The 19,400-nt window shown below is 47.5% G+C and overlaps 1 protein-coding gene across 8 annotated transcripts in view; it reads left to right on the top strand.

The window, feature by feature from the left end:
• The window catches only part of limch1a (LIM and calponin homology domains 1a), an 80,737-nt gene that overhangs the window by 20,175 nt on the left and 41,162 nt on the right, over positions 1 to 19,400 (top strand). For 7 of the 8 annotated variants that reach the window (XM_048995598.1, XM_048995602.1, XM_048995596.1 and 4 more), the window contains exons 2-3: positions 12,267 to 12,337; positions 16,508 to 16,577. In XM_048995598.1, coding sequence (XP_048851555.1) covers positions 12,267 to 12,337; positions 16,508 to 16,577 — 141 coding nt within the window. The remainder of the gene's footprint in view (positions 1 to 12,266; positions 12,338 to 16,507; positions 16,578 to 19,400) is intronic. The other variant, XM_048995600.1, reaches the window with a different exon arrangement.

Raw genomic sequence — 19,400 nt, 5'->3', positions numbered from 1 at the left:
GATGCTGTCATCACTGTTGATATTTGGGCGCTGTACTTTCAAGGCGAACCGGCCAATCAGCATTGATTAATTGATGTCGCAAGAGTCTTCACAGCTTCCTGTTCCGTGTTACCTGGTTGGGTGATATTGGTTTCTTCCCCATAGCCTGTTTAATTTAGCTACCCATAATGCTCTGGTGCAGCAGCTGGTTTGCCGGCAATTCTGTCCGTCTCCCAGAACCAGAATCTGTTCCTCCCACAAAGCCAGGAGGCACGATGGCGTGTTTGAGGAATCCCAGCCGACGATAGCACATCTTCGGGCTTCTTGATGCTCTTTTGTTTGTGTTGAAATTCCCTTTAAATTTTTTTTTACATTTTTTTTGAGAAACCCTCGATTTTGCTGCAGGGATGTGGATGTATAAATCACAGGGGGGGTGCTGCAGCAGCTCGGGGGGGGGGGGGATGCTAGACCTGACATGAAGAGTGGAGGTACAGCCTGCAGGTGCTAAGGGGGTTAAATTAACCGGGAGCATGAAAAATCACCCCAGTCAGTCCCATGGTGAGAGAGAACCGGACTGGTATGTGTCTGGATTGGTCATACAACCATTACGCTGTTTAGGAAAGTAGATCCTTCTAATGTATGAGCACTAGGCTTTGGGCGGTAGCTGATTTCTCATGCCATCATACCGTCCAGGCAATATACCACGTAATATGGTATTTTGACAGCATTTTCAAGTGAGACGCTCAGCTTGGTATTTTTCAAATTTTCAAAAAATTCGCTTTGCCGTTAGCAACCTGCCGGGTTTTTAAACAGTACTAGCAGGGTGCTGTGTGTTTGTGCGTTGACCAGATTTTATCGCAATGTGATTAAAAACCTGTAACTTTTTACCTTGTGTGTACATCAGTCCCCGGAAGGATAACCTCATTTTCATTAAGAAACTGTGACTGCAATCAAAAATTAAGTTTTTGTTTGGTTACTTTTGGTTAAGGTTAAGGCTGGTTAGGGGTTTGGGTCGCTACAGTTGGTATTAGGATTATTCCCAACAAGGGATTAGGGTTCTGCCCATTATCAGGGAAGTTCAGCACTTTATAGTGCTGGGGTTGCCTCCCGGGACTAGAACCAAAGAGATTCTGAGTGTAAATCAATTTCCATAACACAGGCAAACAAATATGTTACTGGTGAGTAATGCAGACCAGTGCAGCTGCCAAGAGTCCTTTTTAAACCAGTTTAAAATTTTATTGAAATTACTGAAATTCCACGGAGCATACGCATCCCATTTTAATCCACAGAGGGTCCCCATCTGAAGGTCTAGCATAGTCTGCGTGGAGCCCCCAAGATGCTGCGTATACAGAAGAGAGTGGGGAGGGGCGTGGGGTGGGAGGGGCCTTTGTGGGCTGGCACCATTTCGAAGTCTCGCACAAAACATGAAAAAATGCGCGTTAATGTTCTTGAAACTTTATGTGACTAATATTGGTTCAGACGTGTCCAGCTAACCTCGCTTTTTGCTGCCGCTGAGATGCAAGTCGTGAATGTCACAGCGGTGTGTAGAGTTATCGTTACTAGACAGGAATGACGGAGGACAGGATTAAGAGACGCGATCTGACGGAGGAAGCTCGTTCATTGGCCAGATTACCCTGGGAATGATGGGGGGAGGGGATTAATAAAATAGGTCACATTTAGAATATGCTTACGTTGTGTTTCCTTACCAGTGCAAAGGCCCCCCAAGTGAGGCCTGGGTGCTGACATCTCTTTCTTGGCAACGCAGGCTAGAGTATGCGCAAGCCACTTGATTTAGGTCTGGCGTCGGAGCACACGGACAGCATGGGACTCCTTGGCGTTGGTGAGCAACTTGGGGCCAGAAGATCACGGGTTCGAATCCCGTGGCTAACAGAATAACCAGATGGTGTTGTCCTGAGAATGCACTTGGGGATTCCCTCAAACACATCACAGTCATTACTCTGATGCTGTGACAGGGAATTTCCCCCCAAGGAGGAAAATGCCCCCCCCCCCCTGTCCCGTTCATTGGATTCTGCTGGACTGACATGCAGAGCTATAGAACAATCCATGCACCCCAAACAAGAACCGGACCTGCTGATATCTGGACCTCTATTTGAGTGTCGTAGGACTGGACAGCCAGTTAAACTTCTGTCCTATAATAATCCAAAGTAGTGTTTAGTTTGAGCTGAAGAGGCTGTCTTCGGTGGTGTTTATATATAGTCCCTGTGCTGGTGACATCAACTGCATCATGTATACTATCTTGCTTTCCTATTGCATTTTTATTATTTAGCAGATTCTTTTACCTAAAGTGTTTTTTGACTTTTATTTTTTAAGAAAGTAGGCCCAGACAAACCCTGGAGCAATTGGGGGTTAACGGCCTTGCTGAAGGATCCAGTGGTGAAATTGCTCTGGGATTTGAACCTACAACCTTCCAAACACAGGCGCCTAACCCATTGAGCTAAACACCGCTCCCCAGTAGATGCAACCAGAATGATATTTCTTCTCAGGGGGCATATGGTTGTTTTGCCAGTCATGGGATTTGAATCAGTGATCCTCTGGTCACAGTTATTTATTCCTGACCCACAAAACCACACACTGTCCTGTCTGTCACCCCTCCCCCATTACCCTCAGAGGATCCAATGGTAATGGAAAGCCAAGGTTTGACAGGATTTCCCCTGCAAATAAGCTGTGGAGAGCTAAAGGACCAGCCTTGGAACCAAAAAGGTACAGAGCAGAGCTGGATACTCGGGGTCGCATCATGGTGAGCCTGGAACCTGTCCTGGCATGCAGGGGGTGCATTGAGAGATGCCATTTCATGTAAATGTCAACTTCGGATGGCACACATGTAAAGTCCCCACTCTCTCTCTCTCTCTCTCTCTCTCTCTCTCACACACACACACACACACACACACACACACACACACACACACACACACACACACACACACACACACACACACACACACACACACACACACACACAGAGCGGTGGGCTACCATTCTGCCCCAGAGTCACATGCGGTTGTTGCAAATTTGCAAATAATTAACTGCTTCAGAGCTGGGGGTTCCTCAGTCGTGAGCGATTTTTGGCCTTTTTTTTTTTTTTGAATTTCCAGCTGAGCCGTCGTGTTAATTTTCTTGGTTTGACAGCGCCCTATCGCGTGTGTGCCTCAATTATGTCAGCCTTCTTTGAAATTGAGTGGGGATTTTATTCTTTAAATGGAGACTGGATTCAGATCGTTGTAACAAAGCAGAATCTCCTGGCTGTCATTTATTGGATGGCTTCTAAAATTCTCCATGCTGGCTTGCGGTCTGATGCAGGAAAGGCTTCTGGGGGCTTCTAGTACAAGAACCGCTGCCAAAGAGAGATAAAGGCCTGGGGAAAAAGCTGGCCTGCAACGGGGGCTTAATGCACAGCCTCAACTGTTTACCTCACAAGAACAATGGTGGTGCTGGGGGGGCAGTGTACCATTTGTCTTTGGGGCCCACAGCTGACACCATTCTCTGCCGCAACAAGTCCCCAGTGTCTCTGCTGTCCGGGGGGGGGGGCAACCCATGCAGACCAGAGGCTCCAGCACCTTCTGACAGGACCTTCTATGGACCAGATGGGGTGCATCGGCAGAAACAGAATTTTAATAATTTTTTATAAAAACTGGTTTAAGATAAGGCTCTTAGCAGATGTACTGGTCTGCGTTACTCACCCAGTTGAAAGGGAGAGGTAAAGAGCAGGTAGCCACACTCACCCCACAAGAAACCACCTCAGGGGTGAGAACCTGAGTACAGTTGGTGATACCTCAGCGGCTGGAGTGTCAATCCTGCTGCAAACCCCCCAAATGTTCCCTGGAAGTCGGAGGACCTGCTCGCAGGGCTGGATGTAGATTAACATCAAACCCAGGATGAAGCTATTGCAGGTTAAGGGCCCAACAGAGTAGAGTCATTCTGGGCATTCGCAGGATTCGAACCAGCAACCTTTTGTTTGTTATAACCGATCCCTAGTCGCAGAGCCACCACTCCGCCCGCCCAGTAGCATATTAGAAAACTGATTTACATGCTGAATCTCTTCGGTTCTAGTCCCCTGTTGGGTCCCCTAGGACCGGAATCACAATGAAGAAAATTACTAATGAATAAATTGATGTATTACAGTGGAAATAAGAAAAGGATCTGTACCAGATGAAGTTGAGTGCGGACTAGTTCAGCTGTTTAGAAACCACTTTGACGGCAACTGATAAGGTCATTGGTATCGAGGCGGAATTTCCACGAAGGACAGGATTGGCACAGCAGACCTCCCTAAATATCCCCGGTGTCCACTTTCAGCTAATGATAGCATCCAGACCTTGCTGGTTATGTGTGCGGTTCAGTCACTTGTGGCCTGCTGCTAATATGCTTTACGATAATCAATGCTGATAGCAAGTTTACAGGCAGCGGCTGGGTGGCAAATCTATGGCTGACCGCATAGACACCCTGCATGTTTGTGGCGCCAGATTCAGATCTTGGACTCTTCCACATGTTCCGCAAATGAGATGGATAAGAGGGACCACAAATGGGATAGGAGCCGCATATAAGGAAAAGCTGTCCTTTGTTCTAGTAGGGTGTTTCTCAAACCAGTCCAGAGGCCCCCCCCCCCAGACAGTCCACATTTTTGTTCCCACCCAGCTTCCAGAACCTCTGTACCAGGCATTCGGTGCTCTTGATTTGGCTGGGAGCTGGGAGAGAGCAAAAATGTGGTCTGTCTGGGCATCACTGATGACTAGACTGAGAAATACTTATTTACTAAACAGTCTAGCTACAATTTACGCTTTGGATGCGAACAAACCAGCCTTTCAGATATTGTAATCCTGAGAACTTCCGCCCCGGGCTTCGTAACATTATTTGATGTGAATGTTCCAAGCCATAGATTTTAGTATAGCGGTATTTTTTGTGTTCTCACTGGCCCAGATCTTCCTGACAAAGTGCCTCTACATGCTATAAAAGGAAAGCAGGACAGGGTTTATTTTCCCCCCCCATCAGCTCTGCCCCCCCCCCAATCCTCTCTCTGTCTGGCATCCCGCGAGGCCTGTGGCGGTGCTGAGCTTGCCTCCATCACCCCCTAGCTCGGAGCAGGCCTCCTGCTGTGTCTCCCTGTCTGTTCTGCACCTCCGTTGTTGGTCCGGCACCCATGGAAATGCACACTCAGGTCACAGGAAGTGTGCCGATGCTACTGGCCAATCAGTGCCCGGTTCCCCTGCTGGGTGACTTTGACATCATAAGTCCAGTCCGAGCCCAGTTACCGACCAGTGCTGTTTTCCTGTTCTCCTTTGCATTCTCATGTTCTTATAAAGTTCTCCCGTTCTTAATATTGCAGTGGGGAATGATTTCATTGTGAATTGACGTGCTAGAAGACCAGGGGCTCGAGATCCTCCGGCTGTCTACAGCAGTGTTTCTCAGTCCAGTCCTTGAGGATTACCGACAGTTCACGTTTTTGCTCCATGCAAGCTCTAAGCAAATCAAGAACACTGAATACCTGGTGCAGGTGTGTTGGGAACTAGGAGGGAGAAAACATGCGGACTGTCTGGGATCCCCAAAGGACTGGGTTGAGAAATGGCCTACTTGACCAGAGTCTCGGAATTGAATGCTGCAGGTGGTAATGCCTAAATTTGATGGATGGGGATTTTTTTGCCAGCCGTTCACCCTTGTATTACCTTTGTGGTGATTTCACTGCTGCAGCATAGTGTCCTGAAGTTTCTACTGTGCAAAGATAGTACTAATGTGTTCTGTGTACTGCGTCAATATCAGTATTGCACCTGTGTGCTGCTGGCTCGTGGGAGTTCTGCTTACAAAAAATGTTCTTAGGGCAGAATAAGAAATTGGTTCAGAGAGAGAACCAATCAGATTATAGTGGAGGTGGGACCAAGACATCTGGTCGGTTGGTCCCACCTCCTGTAGTTGCTTAGACCAACCTCCACTACAATCTGATTGGTTATCTCTCTGAACCAGTCATTTTTCTTTCTGCCCTCAGAACATTTTTGCCTAAGAAAAAAAACTTCCATGATTGTGCTGCTTTTCGTTTGTTACCTTTAACACGTTTAAGACTGAATTCGGAGAAGAGCTGACTGACTCAGCCTCGAGCAAACAGGCTGAACTTATTAGTTAATGGAGTCCCCAATTGCCCACCGTTCAGGAGATGGGGTGATAAAAGGCTAAAGCTATTAGGGGCTAAATGGCTGGCTGGAGTGAATTATGTGGATTATCAGTGTAACAACGTAGAAAGTCTCTGTCGGTTGGCAATTATGTAATCTGTGGTTAGGTAACCTGGCATGCAACTTTGTGCTTTTTATTTGTGTGTGTGCGTGTTTGTGTGTGAACTCTCACGCTCCCAGATTGCTATAAGTTCTTGCGACACATGCGGTGATGAATCAGAAGCTGTCCATTAGGAGTTAGAACTTCCTTTTGGGTACGGCTCCGGTTCACTACTTCCAGACAGCGGGATGTTAATGGAGGCCTGTAATCGTCTGCGAGATCAGCACATCACGTCTGTTTTTGCTTTATGAAGGAGATGTGAATGGAGCAGAGATGTGGTAACGTCGTCATGTTTCACTCTGTTTTATCCTGCGCAAATGTTTTATGCAGTCAGAATGTCACAATGACCTTTGTGCTGGCATGGAAATCATGACATTATATCTGATAAGCTGTCAGCTTTCAAAACCTCTCCTAAAGTCACTATAGCATCAAAGCCATCCAATAACGGGTGCAGTTTTTGACTCAACCGGTAGCACACCCTGTTTGGCAAATCAATACTTCATTGAGTTATTTAACTAATTAAGTTCATTAGCTCGGAGAGCTGGCGGAAAAATTTAACGAGTATGTGGAACAGCTGAGGTGCCCCCGAGGAGAGGTTTGGGAACTGAAGTGGTGTTCATCTAGCCACCCAGTAAGATATTAACTATTTGGAGAACAGAAGATATTCTTCTTGGTTTTTATTCTGTTACTGTTGCATATACTCTACAGTTAAACTGTGTTTTCTCAGCAAATACTTACTGTCTAGATAAATAGCTTTGAACATTTTTTTTAACTAAGACTTTTGCACAGTACTGTATATTTATATACTATTTTATCCATATGTGTCATTTATCAACCATGATGTTGTTACATTTGAGACTTCACATGTATGACTTTCTCTTAATTTTTGCTAACACTTACATCCAAAGCAACCTATAACTGCGAAAGCAGGGTTTAGATGGTGCCCAGACCAACTGGGGGTCTTGCTTGAGGGCTGGGGGTTTTGCTCAGCGGCTCAATGGTGACATCACTCTGCCAACAGTGGGATTTGAACTGGCAACCTTCTGATCACAGGCACAGCATTGTAACCCACTGAGCCACACACCTACCCATAAGATGCTGGACCGACAGCTCTGTGTCTTACTGTAGACGTACAGTAGAGCAGCAGCCAATGCTTCCACTACTAGAATGGAGGAAAACACTCATTCACGAAACGGTTCTGTTGCATGGTCGGTATTTGCGAAGGCATTTGAAAGATGCTGGGGGGGGATCATATTTTTATCCCTATTCGAATGTTTACTCGGTAGAAATAAACAAGAAGAAAGGAAATTACAGAAATATGCCTTATAACACGCACAACAGATGCCCGATGTGTTTACGCGTCTTCGTAATCCTGGATCCCAGAGAATCCAGCAAGAAAGGATTAAACGAAAGGGAAAACCAGTCTGGACAGCTCAGACAAATGACAAATCTGTTTCCGTTTAGCCACATCTGTCCGCAGTGACACTCCTTTTGAATTATGCCCATTATCTGATAGTCGACTGACGCCAAATCTCCAACCAGTCCTTGTGACCGGTCCCGAGTCATTCGCCCGCCCCCTGCCGTTATTCGATTAAAGTCCGATATCCCTTGTCAGTGACGTGTAAAGGCTAGCAGACACGTGTTTCGAATTGTAGTCCTGGTAAGACGCAATCTTTGCAAGAAGCCGATTGGGGAATGAGAATTCCTCAATCATGGCAAGCCAATCATCTATGTGAATAAAACGCCGGATGTAACCAAAGCCAGCTGAGTTCTGGGTAAGTGGGACTGCAGATCTATGTCTGGCCTGTCGCTCTACAGTGCTGATTGATATCTCTGTTTATGATGTAGGTAATGGCTGATTGGAGCTTATTGCAAGGAGTAATTGCGTGGCAGTATTAGAGATATTACAGTGGTGGCTGTTTTTCATTATTGCATTTGCAGTCACGGCGGATGCAGGAATAGTTATTACTGAGTGAAATACTGCGGTGATTAGCGCTAAGTGCGCCAAGCTGTCGGCCGGCGCTTCCGCGGTCGAGGGGCGGACAGGTTGGCTTCCCGAACCCGTCGGACGCAGATGAAGCTTCTCGGCGAGCAGGAGCTACAGACTTGGCAGCGGCGCCCTGAGAACAGTCCCCGGCCGTGTCATGAAATTCCCACAGGGGAGAAATTTGGCTCTTTTGTTGTTGTTTAGACACAAAGCAGCCTGGAGGCCGACAATGACCAGGCCCCATTCTGTGGAAATGACAAAGAGGAGTAAATCCCAGAGTCTGAAAAGGAGCTGCTTCCAATGACACCCCTCTCCCGCCCTCCTTTGCATTGTTGTCAAGGAGCTACAGTGGGCTTGTCCAGGCTAATAGACTGGTGCCCTGTGAAGGGGGCCCGTGTGACTCGGATCGGTTTGCCACAACCCCCGCCCATAGCACCCATTGCACTCGGCACTTGCTAAGCTTGGTGAGCGTTAGCATCCGCTACAGCGAGCGTTAGCATCCGCTATGGAAAGCTGTAGCTTTCATTACACTGACTCTGCACACTAACCCTTTCTGTGTGGAGTAAGCAGGAAGGACATGCCCTCTGGATGCCCCCACTTTAGCTATTCTGTCTGTCATTAGCTATGCTGCGTAATTTCAAATAGTCCATTAATGGCCAATCAGGGAGCAGGTGCTCCCTGTGTTTCATTTTGATAGGCTAGCTGAGTAACCAGTCCTGTGGACTTGTCAGGGATTGGCAAAGCTGTTATACCCATCATGCTCTGGGCTCTTCCCTCCCCAGCCTTATATGACCTCTGATGGATGTCGGGAGTCCTGATTCCCTGGCTCCAAACTGTCTGTGACCCCCCCACACCCCCCGCCTTTGCCATGCCGGGGACAGTGATGGGCTGGGAGCCACATCTGAATCACAGGGGCCCTTATTGCGTTTCATGTAACACAGGTGATGAGAAAAACTGACCTCTCTGTGTTTCTGGTTCAAGCCCATATTGTTCTGACTGAGAAATGTGGAGCCGAGACATACCAGAGTATGACATCAGGCTGAAGAATAAAGACATAAAATGGCATTCTGGGAAATGTCCCAACTGTCTCTCTCTCCTTGTGGGCAATAGGGAAGGGAGATTTCTGCCTTACTGCCAGTCAGAGGTCGCTAAATAGGCCCCCGTGGCCATATTATTGCTGCATGTCTCAGTTTGGTGTTTTCTATTCAGAGCCCTTCGCCGTACAGAACCAGCTCCGTGATCCTTATTGCAGTCAAGAGCCGAAAGGTTTTCTCTCTTTTTCCTTTTCATGAATCGGGAGGTGGTGGGGTTCGCAGACCTTGGGGGCAGATAAAATGAAAATATTCAACCGCCCACCCTGTGTGACAACAAGGCTGCTAACATCTGGCTTTTGGCTGGTCTTCGGCATATTCTGAATCAGACTCGCAGGTGATCGGGACAGAGTTTAACTCCTGGCTATAGTGTGGCGTCTGCTGTCGGTTTTAACTTTTTTTTTTGTTGCTCCATGTATTTTTCCATAATAAAAAATCGGCTGAGGCTGATTGAGGCCCCCAGTGCTGTGAAGTGTTTGTTGTTCTTTGGCATCTTGCAGCTTGATCTTGGTGTGTGACACCCTTTGCCTGTGCTGATTGCACCCTCCGAGGCATGATGCTTCCGATCCTTGACGCGGTCCGAGGAGGAGCGACCGGGTGAACGAGCGTGATCTGGCCAGCAGAATGCGGCAGCGGTCGGCTTATTTGCAGCTGTGCAAACAAGGTTTACGGGAATTCGATCCATCATGTTTCAGCCCCCACAGGAGACTCGAAACATTAACTTGTAATGGCTGTCGGTCTTTTGCGTATAAATAAATCTGCTTAAAATTAATCCTCTGTGAAGGAAATTCATGTTTCATGCAAGCGTGTTGAGCAAAATAAGCTCTACGCTGCCTAAATGGCATCCATCCATCCATCACTCACTTCATTCATCCATCCAGTTTGCGATACTTCAAAGAGGCTGACTTAGTGGTTGTTTACGCATCTCCGAGCTACTGGCTACCGAGTAGACCTTCCCTGGTTTTCACCTTTTTTGTGTATCAGAGTACTTGCAGGCGAAAAGAGCTTTGCTGACTGAGCTCTTTGGGTTGATGTGTAGCCCAGAAGATCCAGGCAGCTCCGCATCCTCCCTGCTGCCAGCCCAGAACCCACAGCTTGGTGTAGATCTGTCCTGACGCCAGGTTATGCTGAAATTCACCAACTAACAGCGGTTTCTGCCTAATGTAGCTCCTGGTTGTTTTATGAGTAAAAAGATGAGATAGATCTTAGTTTTCCAGATATGGAATCTGTTAGCTTCCTTTATAAAGGAAATGTTAGTGACTGACAGACAGACAGACATCATCTGTCTGTCCATCTGTTTGTCCTCCCCCTCCCCAGATGGAAATTTGAGTTGTAACATAAGATAAACCTTAATGACTATAATTATTGTGCATGCAGCAGCAAGGTGCATAGTGCACAGATGAACACGCATTTAGTGCACAGAGGAAAAAGAACAAAGAAGGGACACACAGTGCAGACAAATCAGTGCAGTGCAGAAAAATCAGTACAGTGGAGACAAATCAGTGCAGTGCAGACAAATCAGTGCAGTGCAGACAAATGAAATGGCACACAAAATATCCTGAAAAGGAAACAAGTAATACTAGCAGCAATAATAATAATAATAATAATAATAATAGTTAATATGGATATTCATATTTTTTGTCATATCTGTCCTGTAGCAAGAAGCAAGCAGTGACAGAACTGAAAGCGATGCTCTCTGTGGGGGCCGCCCAGTGAGTGTCATTGTGTTGCCCTGGTAACACGTGTGTTGTGATGACTGATCAAAAGCACGGTGGCTGCGGGACCCGGAGGCTGTTAGGAACTGGATCAGGTCCTTCCTCACACCTCATTAGCTCCTCATTGAACAAAAGACGGCGGCCTGGAACAACACTGCTGAATGCGTGTCAGCGGGAAGAGACGGCAGAGATTCGTTTTGTGTTTTCAGCCGCATCTTGACGGGTTGTTTATTTTAGCAGAGTGCTCATGTTTTCCTTGAATTTTGCTGGTAGAAGCTGAAGTTCTCCTCAGTGCAGGTCCATGAACATAGGGAGGAATCAACATCCTGGATTGATTGGTTGCTCCCATGTTGAATTGCAGAAGAGGAATCCGTAAATCATCAGACACACACACAAACACACGCACATGTAGGGTATACCTATCCTTATGGGGACCGCCCATTCACTTCTATGGGAAAAATGGTAACGCTAACTATGACAACCTTAACCCCCACCCTGCCCTAACCATAACCATAAGTAACCAAGCAAAATACAAGAGTTTTTGCATTTTTAGTTTTTTCATAGCACTCACTGATTTTTTATAAAATAGAGTTTTCCCTTATGGGGACCAGGAAACCAGGGAAACGGTTGACATTGTGTCCCCATAAGGACAGGTATACCCGCTGGCACACACACACACACGCACACACACACACACACACACACACGCACACACACACACACACACGCACACCCACACACACACACAGGTTAGTAATTATATGTTTGTGGGGACTCTCCATTCATTTCTATGGACAAAACCCTAATCCCAACATGACAACCCTAACCCACCACCCAGTCCTAACCTTAACCATAAATAACAAAACAAAATACAAAGACTTTTGGCATTTTTCATTGCATTCACAGCTTTTTTATAAAATTTGAGTTTCCCCTCAAAAAAATGTCTCCACAAGGTTGAAAATAAGTTTTGTATAACATTGTGAGGACATTTGTTCCCCAGAATGTAATATACTCTACACATCACCCCCCCCCCCCCCCACACACACACACACACACACACACACACACACACACACACGCACGCGTTGCACAACCCTTGGTTACTTGCTTACCTCCATTTCATTAATGAAGACATGAGAAAGACTGAAGGAAGACAGTTTGTCATTTGAATTGGTGTCTAGTTCTCTTGCTGGGCTAAAATCCGCACCGTCTTGATTTCAGGCAGCGACGGGCCGCCGGTTTGGGGACAAGGACTTCCGCAGTGGGCTGGAGAACGGAATCCTGCTGTGCGAGTGAGTCTCCCTCCCCTCCGATGTTCAGTAAACATTTCATGTTTATCATGAGCTGTCTATGTGGATTGTAAATGAGCTGTCTAAGGCCCTGCAAGATGCCATTTGGTTAATGATAAGTGTTTAATGTACGTCTCTGGATGGCAAGCATTCAGAAACTATCCCGGGCTGCCAGTCAACCCAGATTGCCGTAGAAGTTGAAGACAACATTGTAAATTATTTTGGACAAAAGTCAATATTCTATGGGTTGATACACCTCTAAATGACTGCTTTTACATTTAGATTTGTTGTCTGACTTTCAGTAAAGCCATTTACTCAGAGAAGGGTGTTGTCCATATCACATTTTTTATGACATGGGGGCAGATGTAAAGATTAAGCTCCTTTGTGATTGGCTGTTCCTGAATAAAGAGTCTCTGTGTTTTTGCCAGTCAGCCTGCATAACTGAGTATCCCCTGTAACTCATCCTGGCTCCTGGGGACTCTGCACACGCTATGTGCTACTGAGGGGAGCCTTAGTAATTTTTGACTGTCTTGTGGTAAGTTGTGTAAACTGCTGTGCTGCTCCCAAGATAGCAGGAGAACAGCCTCATTGTACTATACTGTAGAAAAATCCACAGATATTGATTAAGAGATCATTATGTAAGAGCCCTTTTTGGAGGGCTTGGTCTTAAATCGATTACTTTGCAATAATTTCCTCGCTTGTGGTTTTGTCCGTGTCCTGACGTGAATGTCTGAGCCACAGAATGTTTTCGCTTTTGGGTAGATGCCAGGAATGCAGCCCGTCTGTTGGCCATTATGGCTGAGAGCTGGGTCGAAGCATTCCTGGTTCACAGTAACAGACAGCGAACAGCCGTTGTTCCGAGGATGGTGCCGTGCGGAACGCCGGATGGCAAAGGTCGCTGCTGAATTTTACTGACCCGGCTGTGTGGCTTTAGCTCACAAGTTGGGGAGGGGGGGGATTCCTGTGGTGTAGTGGTGTTAAATGCCACTGTAGTTTTACTAGCCTGTCTGAGCACACGTGTGTATGGTTTTTATATTTTGTATGTTGTGATCGTGTGTGAGAGGTGCGGCACAAGTGTCTGTCTGACATTCTCAGTTGTTAATGTGAGTTTTTTATTGTAATTGTACGTCTACTTTCGTTCCCTATTCTCGTCATACTTCTATTCTTGGCTGGAGCAACTGTAACGAAACCAAAATTTCCCCCAGGACTAGTAAAGTATTCCAGTTGTGATTCTGATTCTGTCGATCATTTTATTGCGTATGTATCAGTTAGGGGTCCAGTGCCTGTTTTTGTGTGTGTATTTGATCTTGGCCGCACACTTTTGCAGAGGGTGTCCCTCTGCCTTCATGTCTTCATGCTCGTTCTGTGTGTGTGTGTGTGTGTGTGTGTGTGTGTGTGTGCGTGTGCGTGTGCGTGCACATGTGAGAGTGAATCTGTCCATCTGTCCTGCTACACATTGCTCCTTGCAGGAGTCTGGCTGTCTGAGCATTTTCGCACCCCTGTGTGTGTCTCCTGACGTCTCAGATGTCCGGCAGCTGTTTGTCAGGCTCACTCTCCAGATGCATGCTCTGGTGTCCCCCTCCCCTTTCAGCCGCCACCCCCACATGGAGGCCATTCAACCGTTCTGCCTCTTTCGCCCACTGGCCACTTTCTCAAGGGTCTCCCTGCTGCTTCTCTCCCACGTTCACAGTAAAGTATGTGAAAGCGTCAGATATTGCTGTTTCCAGTTTACAGGCGCGGAAATGCATCCAGTTAAGTGTATTAAAGCAGCCTCCGTGGTCACTGGCGATAGACGGGGTGAGAGGCTGCTACTTTCTTCACTAGCAGCTGGCAGTGTGAGCTGATGGTGCAGTGAAGGTGTGCACTGACTGTTTTCTAACAGGGTAATGAGCATAAAAACACGCAGACCAGTTCTGCTGCCCAGTAACCACGAGGGAGGGAGAGCCTGTGTGTCCAGCTGGACAGGGTATTCTCTGTGGGGGGGGGAGGGGGTATTGTAGTGAAGGAACATGTACGTTTGATTGGTTTTCATTTCCAGGGCTTCGGATACACATGCTTCCTTATGGATAACGAATGCAAATGGATACAGTGTGTGTGTGTCACGTGACCTCCTCTTTAAACGTCAAGTGTGTGTGCGTAGGTGTGTGTGTGTGTGGGTGGATTATGTTTATATTTCATTGTGGGGACCAAATGTCTTCCAAAATTGAATAAAAACCTCTTATTTTGATGTTGTCAGGACTATTTTTCAAGTCCCCACAAAGATATATAAATGCTATCAAAAACTTAAAATGCCAAAAGTCTCATATTTAGTTTGGTTAGGGCTGGGTTGGGAATAATCTTGTTGGGATTAGAGTTTTCCCCTTAGAAATAGACGTTGAGTCCCCACATAGATATAATTACAAACTTGTGTGTGTGTTTGTGTGGGTTATGTTTATCTTGCATTGTCGGGAGGAGATGTATAGGTACATGAGGAGTAGATTGTCAGCCACAATTGCAGCACTTGTATGACTTGCACGAACCATCCCCACCCTCTGGACCAAGTGGTGTCGGATCACTTGGAAAACCCGGCCAGTAGTGGTGCGCATTCTGCTGACCCCCCACCCCTATGGGCTGTGGCAGGTGCCTGGTCTGCCCCCGGGCGGCCAGATGATCTTGGTATCCCCAGCTTCCTGTTCCTGTCATGCCAGGCCACCAGCCTGGGGTTCAACTCGGGGAGTTCCCGCAATCGGCAGGCCACGGTCAGCCCTATGCCTGGTCTCCGTCGTGAAGGGCGTGCATCTTCCCCCGCTTCCTTCTGCCCTTTTATCTGATGGGGGGGGCACAGTTAAACAAAGCATGCACACCACCACCCCCCTCCTTCCCACGTTGCCATTTCCCACAGCGCCACAGGGACCTACGAAGCACTTGTGCTGAGCTGACAGATTTGGAGTCACTGACTTTCCGAGCCCATGGATCAGTACTGCGGATGTAAACGTTTTCATGGGCACTATGTCTGTACGCGTGTGTGTGGGGGTGGCCGAGGGACGCGGTCGTGCACGAGAGGCGTTGTGTGTAGGTGTGCAGGATGATGTCTTCAGTCAGATAGTCGGACGCAGCAGACCAGGGCTGCACTTATGAAGAATGGATTTCTGGATATTTTAAAGGCTATGTGAGGTAGAAAAATTAGCCCTAAATGCAAAATTGCAGGTAGCTGGTGACGCATCACATGGGATTTGGTTTGGTCAGTTTTTAATTCATCCGATTTTCAAAAGCAACACAATTCTGATATTTTAGAAGCTCAGCAAAACAATTTGCAGAGCATGCATGGGGCGGGGAGGTGAGGTTTGGTGTACCCAAAATACCGTGGTATTCCAGGTTACTGTAGCACTGGCCAGATGTACATGGGATGTGATGAGGATGAGGGAGGGGGAACCACAGTAGAGGGGGGGGCTTGCAGATAGGAGGCTCCTCTAGGGCCTCCTCTCCAAGATGACTTCATCAACCCTCCCTGACATGCAGGGTCCCCACCTTCTCAGCCTGGGTCTTATCGGGACAGCACCCCACCCTGTTCCCACACGAGTCTCTTGTTGAAATTGGGTGTGGAGGGTGCTTGCTGGAATTACATCAGCCTCTCGTTACTTCCGCCCGAGCTTTGAGCGAGAGAAGTGGGGGGTGGGGGGGCTTTTGCCTAGCACATCTCCTCAGGCTTCTCCTCAGGAAGCCTCCTTCGCCCGTGGGTGGAAGCCCGGAAGAAAGCACCTTGCTGCAGGTGATGCTCAGTGGGGATGTTCAGAATGCTGCTCTGTCACCTTCCCCTGAAATGCATTGTAGGATGCGAGTGAACATTTGAGGTTGGAGGTCTTGTGCGTTTAATATGGTACAAATGGCAGTCTTGATTCTCTGCACCCACCAGCTAGCCTATGCTCAGTTGCCCTGCACTGCTACCTGCTGCCCTGCTCAGGTTGATGTCCTCCTTATACAATTAGATTTCTCCTGTGTATAGTTTTAGCTTTCATGGGCCTTGAGCTCAGCCAGTGAATTTGAGGTTTTGGCCCTTGGTAGATGCAGTTATCATGGGTTAAGCCCATTTGGAATCGATAAGGCGACCAATGGCTAGTAGATTGAAACAGACGTTAATTAGCAAAAGGTCTCCGTTTGGCCTGAGGGTGAAGTCTTCTCTCTTGCTCCCCACAGGCTGCTGAGCTCCATCAAGCCGGGACTGGTGAAGAAGATCAACCGGCTTCCGACCCCCATTGCCGGACTGGTGAGTAGATGTCTTGCGTACACTCCTCTTTCTCTGTCTTCCTCTCTTTTTCCCCTCTCTCCCCTCCCTTCCTCCTACTTTCTCTGTGATGTCTGCTGCATTTCATTGCCCCGCAGAGAATACTTGTTTTGTTGTTTTAGTTCTTTCTAAAATTACCCCAATATGTTCGGCTCTGTTGACGACTCCTGGTCTCTCAGTCGGAGGGCATCTGGCTTATGCTAAGGCCCCTATCTCCGGTTCTTCTATTCCGGCCCAATCAGAGCGCTGTCACGAGGTCAGCTGATGGCCTCCATGCATCTGACTGATGTGGACTATCTCGCTAAACCCTGATTATTTTGACTCCGTCACATGGGGATCAGATAAGACCCCCACCTTCACAATCCCACTGTCCTACCTTGGGTCTCCTGGCTGTGGTATATATATCACAACTGTAGAGGCAGCCGGCATTCAGGCCAGTGTCCTGACCTTGGCAGTCATACCTACGTAAGGCTGCCTGATTTACGATGCCGTCCGTGCAGGATAGTCGCATTCCCGACTTCCACAACTCCCTGGAGACGACATGAATCGGCACTTTGTGTTTCCAACCGCAGCTCATAGCGTTGACCGAATGGCGGCACACTGATGGTATGCGGCGACTGTTTGCCAGAGATGGCTTTCGCGTTCCTGTACCAAGTGGAGCGATGACTGAGGAAGTCATATCGTCATATCGTCATATCGTCGGATCCTTTCAGCTGTTTACTGAAATGTGTTTCATTTCAAAGCAACCAAAAAACGTTGCCACAGACATATTTCGTCGCAAGGAAGGAAGCTCCCCTGATCCTTTGTTCTTTTCATTGTCCTCCGTGATCTTAATGACGCCGGAGGCCGTGAGATTCCCGGCTCCATGACCCGGAAGTAACTGGTGGAGGTGGGAGAATCCTCCTTCAGCTGTTTTCTGGGACGCCCCCGCAGGAGTGGTCCAGAGCGGTGAGGTTAATGGGGGTATTGTAGAAACCACAGGTGGTCATTCTTATGAACATATTTGAGGAATTTCCAACAAATGATCCTGTTATGGAGAACCGTTGCGGACCGGATGTTGGTCTTTCCCGAGTCGGGTTGCCGTGTCGCTGGGCGTGGCTGTGAGGGTGGGGCGGATGTTGAAATGGCAACGGCAGTGATGGCAGTCATCGTGCCAGTGGTCTAAAAAGAGGAAAGCGAGGACGGACGCGGAGATATGAAGGGCGGACCTCAATGCAGCAGCCACCCAGGAGATGTTTGTCTTGGCACCATTCCCTGGCCTCTCTGGCCATTAAGTGTCGGTGTTTGACAAGCGAGAGTAGCTCCATGGATGTATTCCAAACAGCCGTGGTACTTTTTATGACATTGTAACTCAATAACAATGCAGTGGGTGATTATCGCTGAAATCGCGTACATACAGCGAAGCATGTGGCTGCAACTGAATGCGTACAGCGCACAGACGGGGTCAAGAGGTTCATTGACTGTATCGCTAAGCACTGGAACGGCTGACACCTGAGCTAGGCGACTTTGAAAGCCGGAGCTTTACGTCAAATCTAGCAGGAAGGCCAGAAGTGCAAATGTAACGGCTCCCTACGACATATGGCTTCAGTCCACCTGGTGCTAGCTAGGTGTACTTAATAGCTAATGGCTAAGTGGCTAATGAGTGCAGATTGCTAAAGCTGCTTTGCGTTAAACGCGTTAGCTTGGCGGCTAAACGTCAGCGTCGTGCACTTTCTTGGGCGGTGTCAGCCCACAGCTTTTTGGGCTCATGTGTTCTCCTTGGGGCTTGTTCCCCTTCCCCTGAGGCGGATGCTGAGGGTCCCCCACGCTCACACTGCGATTGGTACTGTCAGCTCGAGCCGCTACGCACAGAAGCCTCGCCACTTAGGCCCTCGCAGCCGCCAGCGTCCAGCCCCATTTCTGCTTGGCAGTTCCTATCGTATTTTTTCCACTAATTCTCTTTGACGGGACTGTGTGTGTTTATTTTCGCCGAATATTGTTCTTGGCATCAAAGGACATGTGTTTCTTTTGGGAAGGAAAAGAAAGAGAAGGAATTTCTTGTTTGGGTTGGGAAGTCCATGCTTGTACTGAGATTTTTTTTTCTTCTTCTCATTTACCATTGTTTTCTTGGCTCAAACCCCCCCACCACCTGCCCGTTTTCTGCCCCCCCCCCATATGCCTGACCAATGGTTTTTAGCAGTGTTTCCCAATCCAGTCCTCGGGGACCTGCAGACAATCCACATTTTTGCTCCCTTCCTGCTCCTGGGAGGATGCAAGAATGTATACTGTCTTACAGGGAGCTGGGAGGGAGAAAAAGCATGACACGTCTTTGCATTTGTTTAGGCAAACTATCCGTGTACCAGTACATGTAATGAAACTCGCAATACCGAACTGCTATTTTCTATATCTTTTTCTATATTTATTTATTTCCTGTGTATTGTCCAGAGGTCACAAAGTGATGGGGTATAACTAGTCAAATAACTTCATGTCATAGTCCTGTCAGCGTAGTTTCATGCTTTTCTCGGTTTCTAAAAGCATCAAGACTGATCTGTTAGCTCCGGACCAATGGCTTTATGCCCGCAAACTGTATATTTATGTTTGCATTATGTCAAATGAATTATTGAACCGATTTTGGTTCCCCTCTTAAAGGCTGCGGTTTTAAATAGTAATAAGCTGTTGCTGTAGAAATTGTGTGATTGTACAGTGATTGTTGTTTGTATTAGTTACTGGTACGATTTTCAAGGTGTTAAATAAAGGAGATTTTCTTTGTCAGAATTCCTCTTATTCAGCACAGTTTCGGAGCGGGATGTTTGCAGAGTTCAGAGT

Source organism: Brienomyrus brachyistius, chromosome 25 (genome assembly GCF_023856365.1).
Source record: "Brienomyrus brachyistius isolate T26 chromosome 25, BBRACH_0.4, whole genome shotgun sequence".
NCBI classification, from domain to species: domain Eukaryota; kingdom Metazoa; phylum Chordata; class Actinopteri; order Osteoglossiformes; family Mormyridae; genus Brienomyrus; species Brienomyrus brachyistius.
This window is presented reverse-complemented; position numbering and strand designations above follow the sequence as displayed.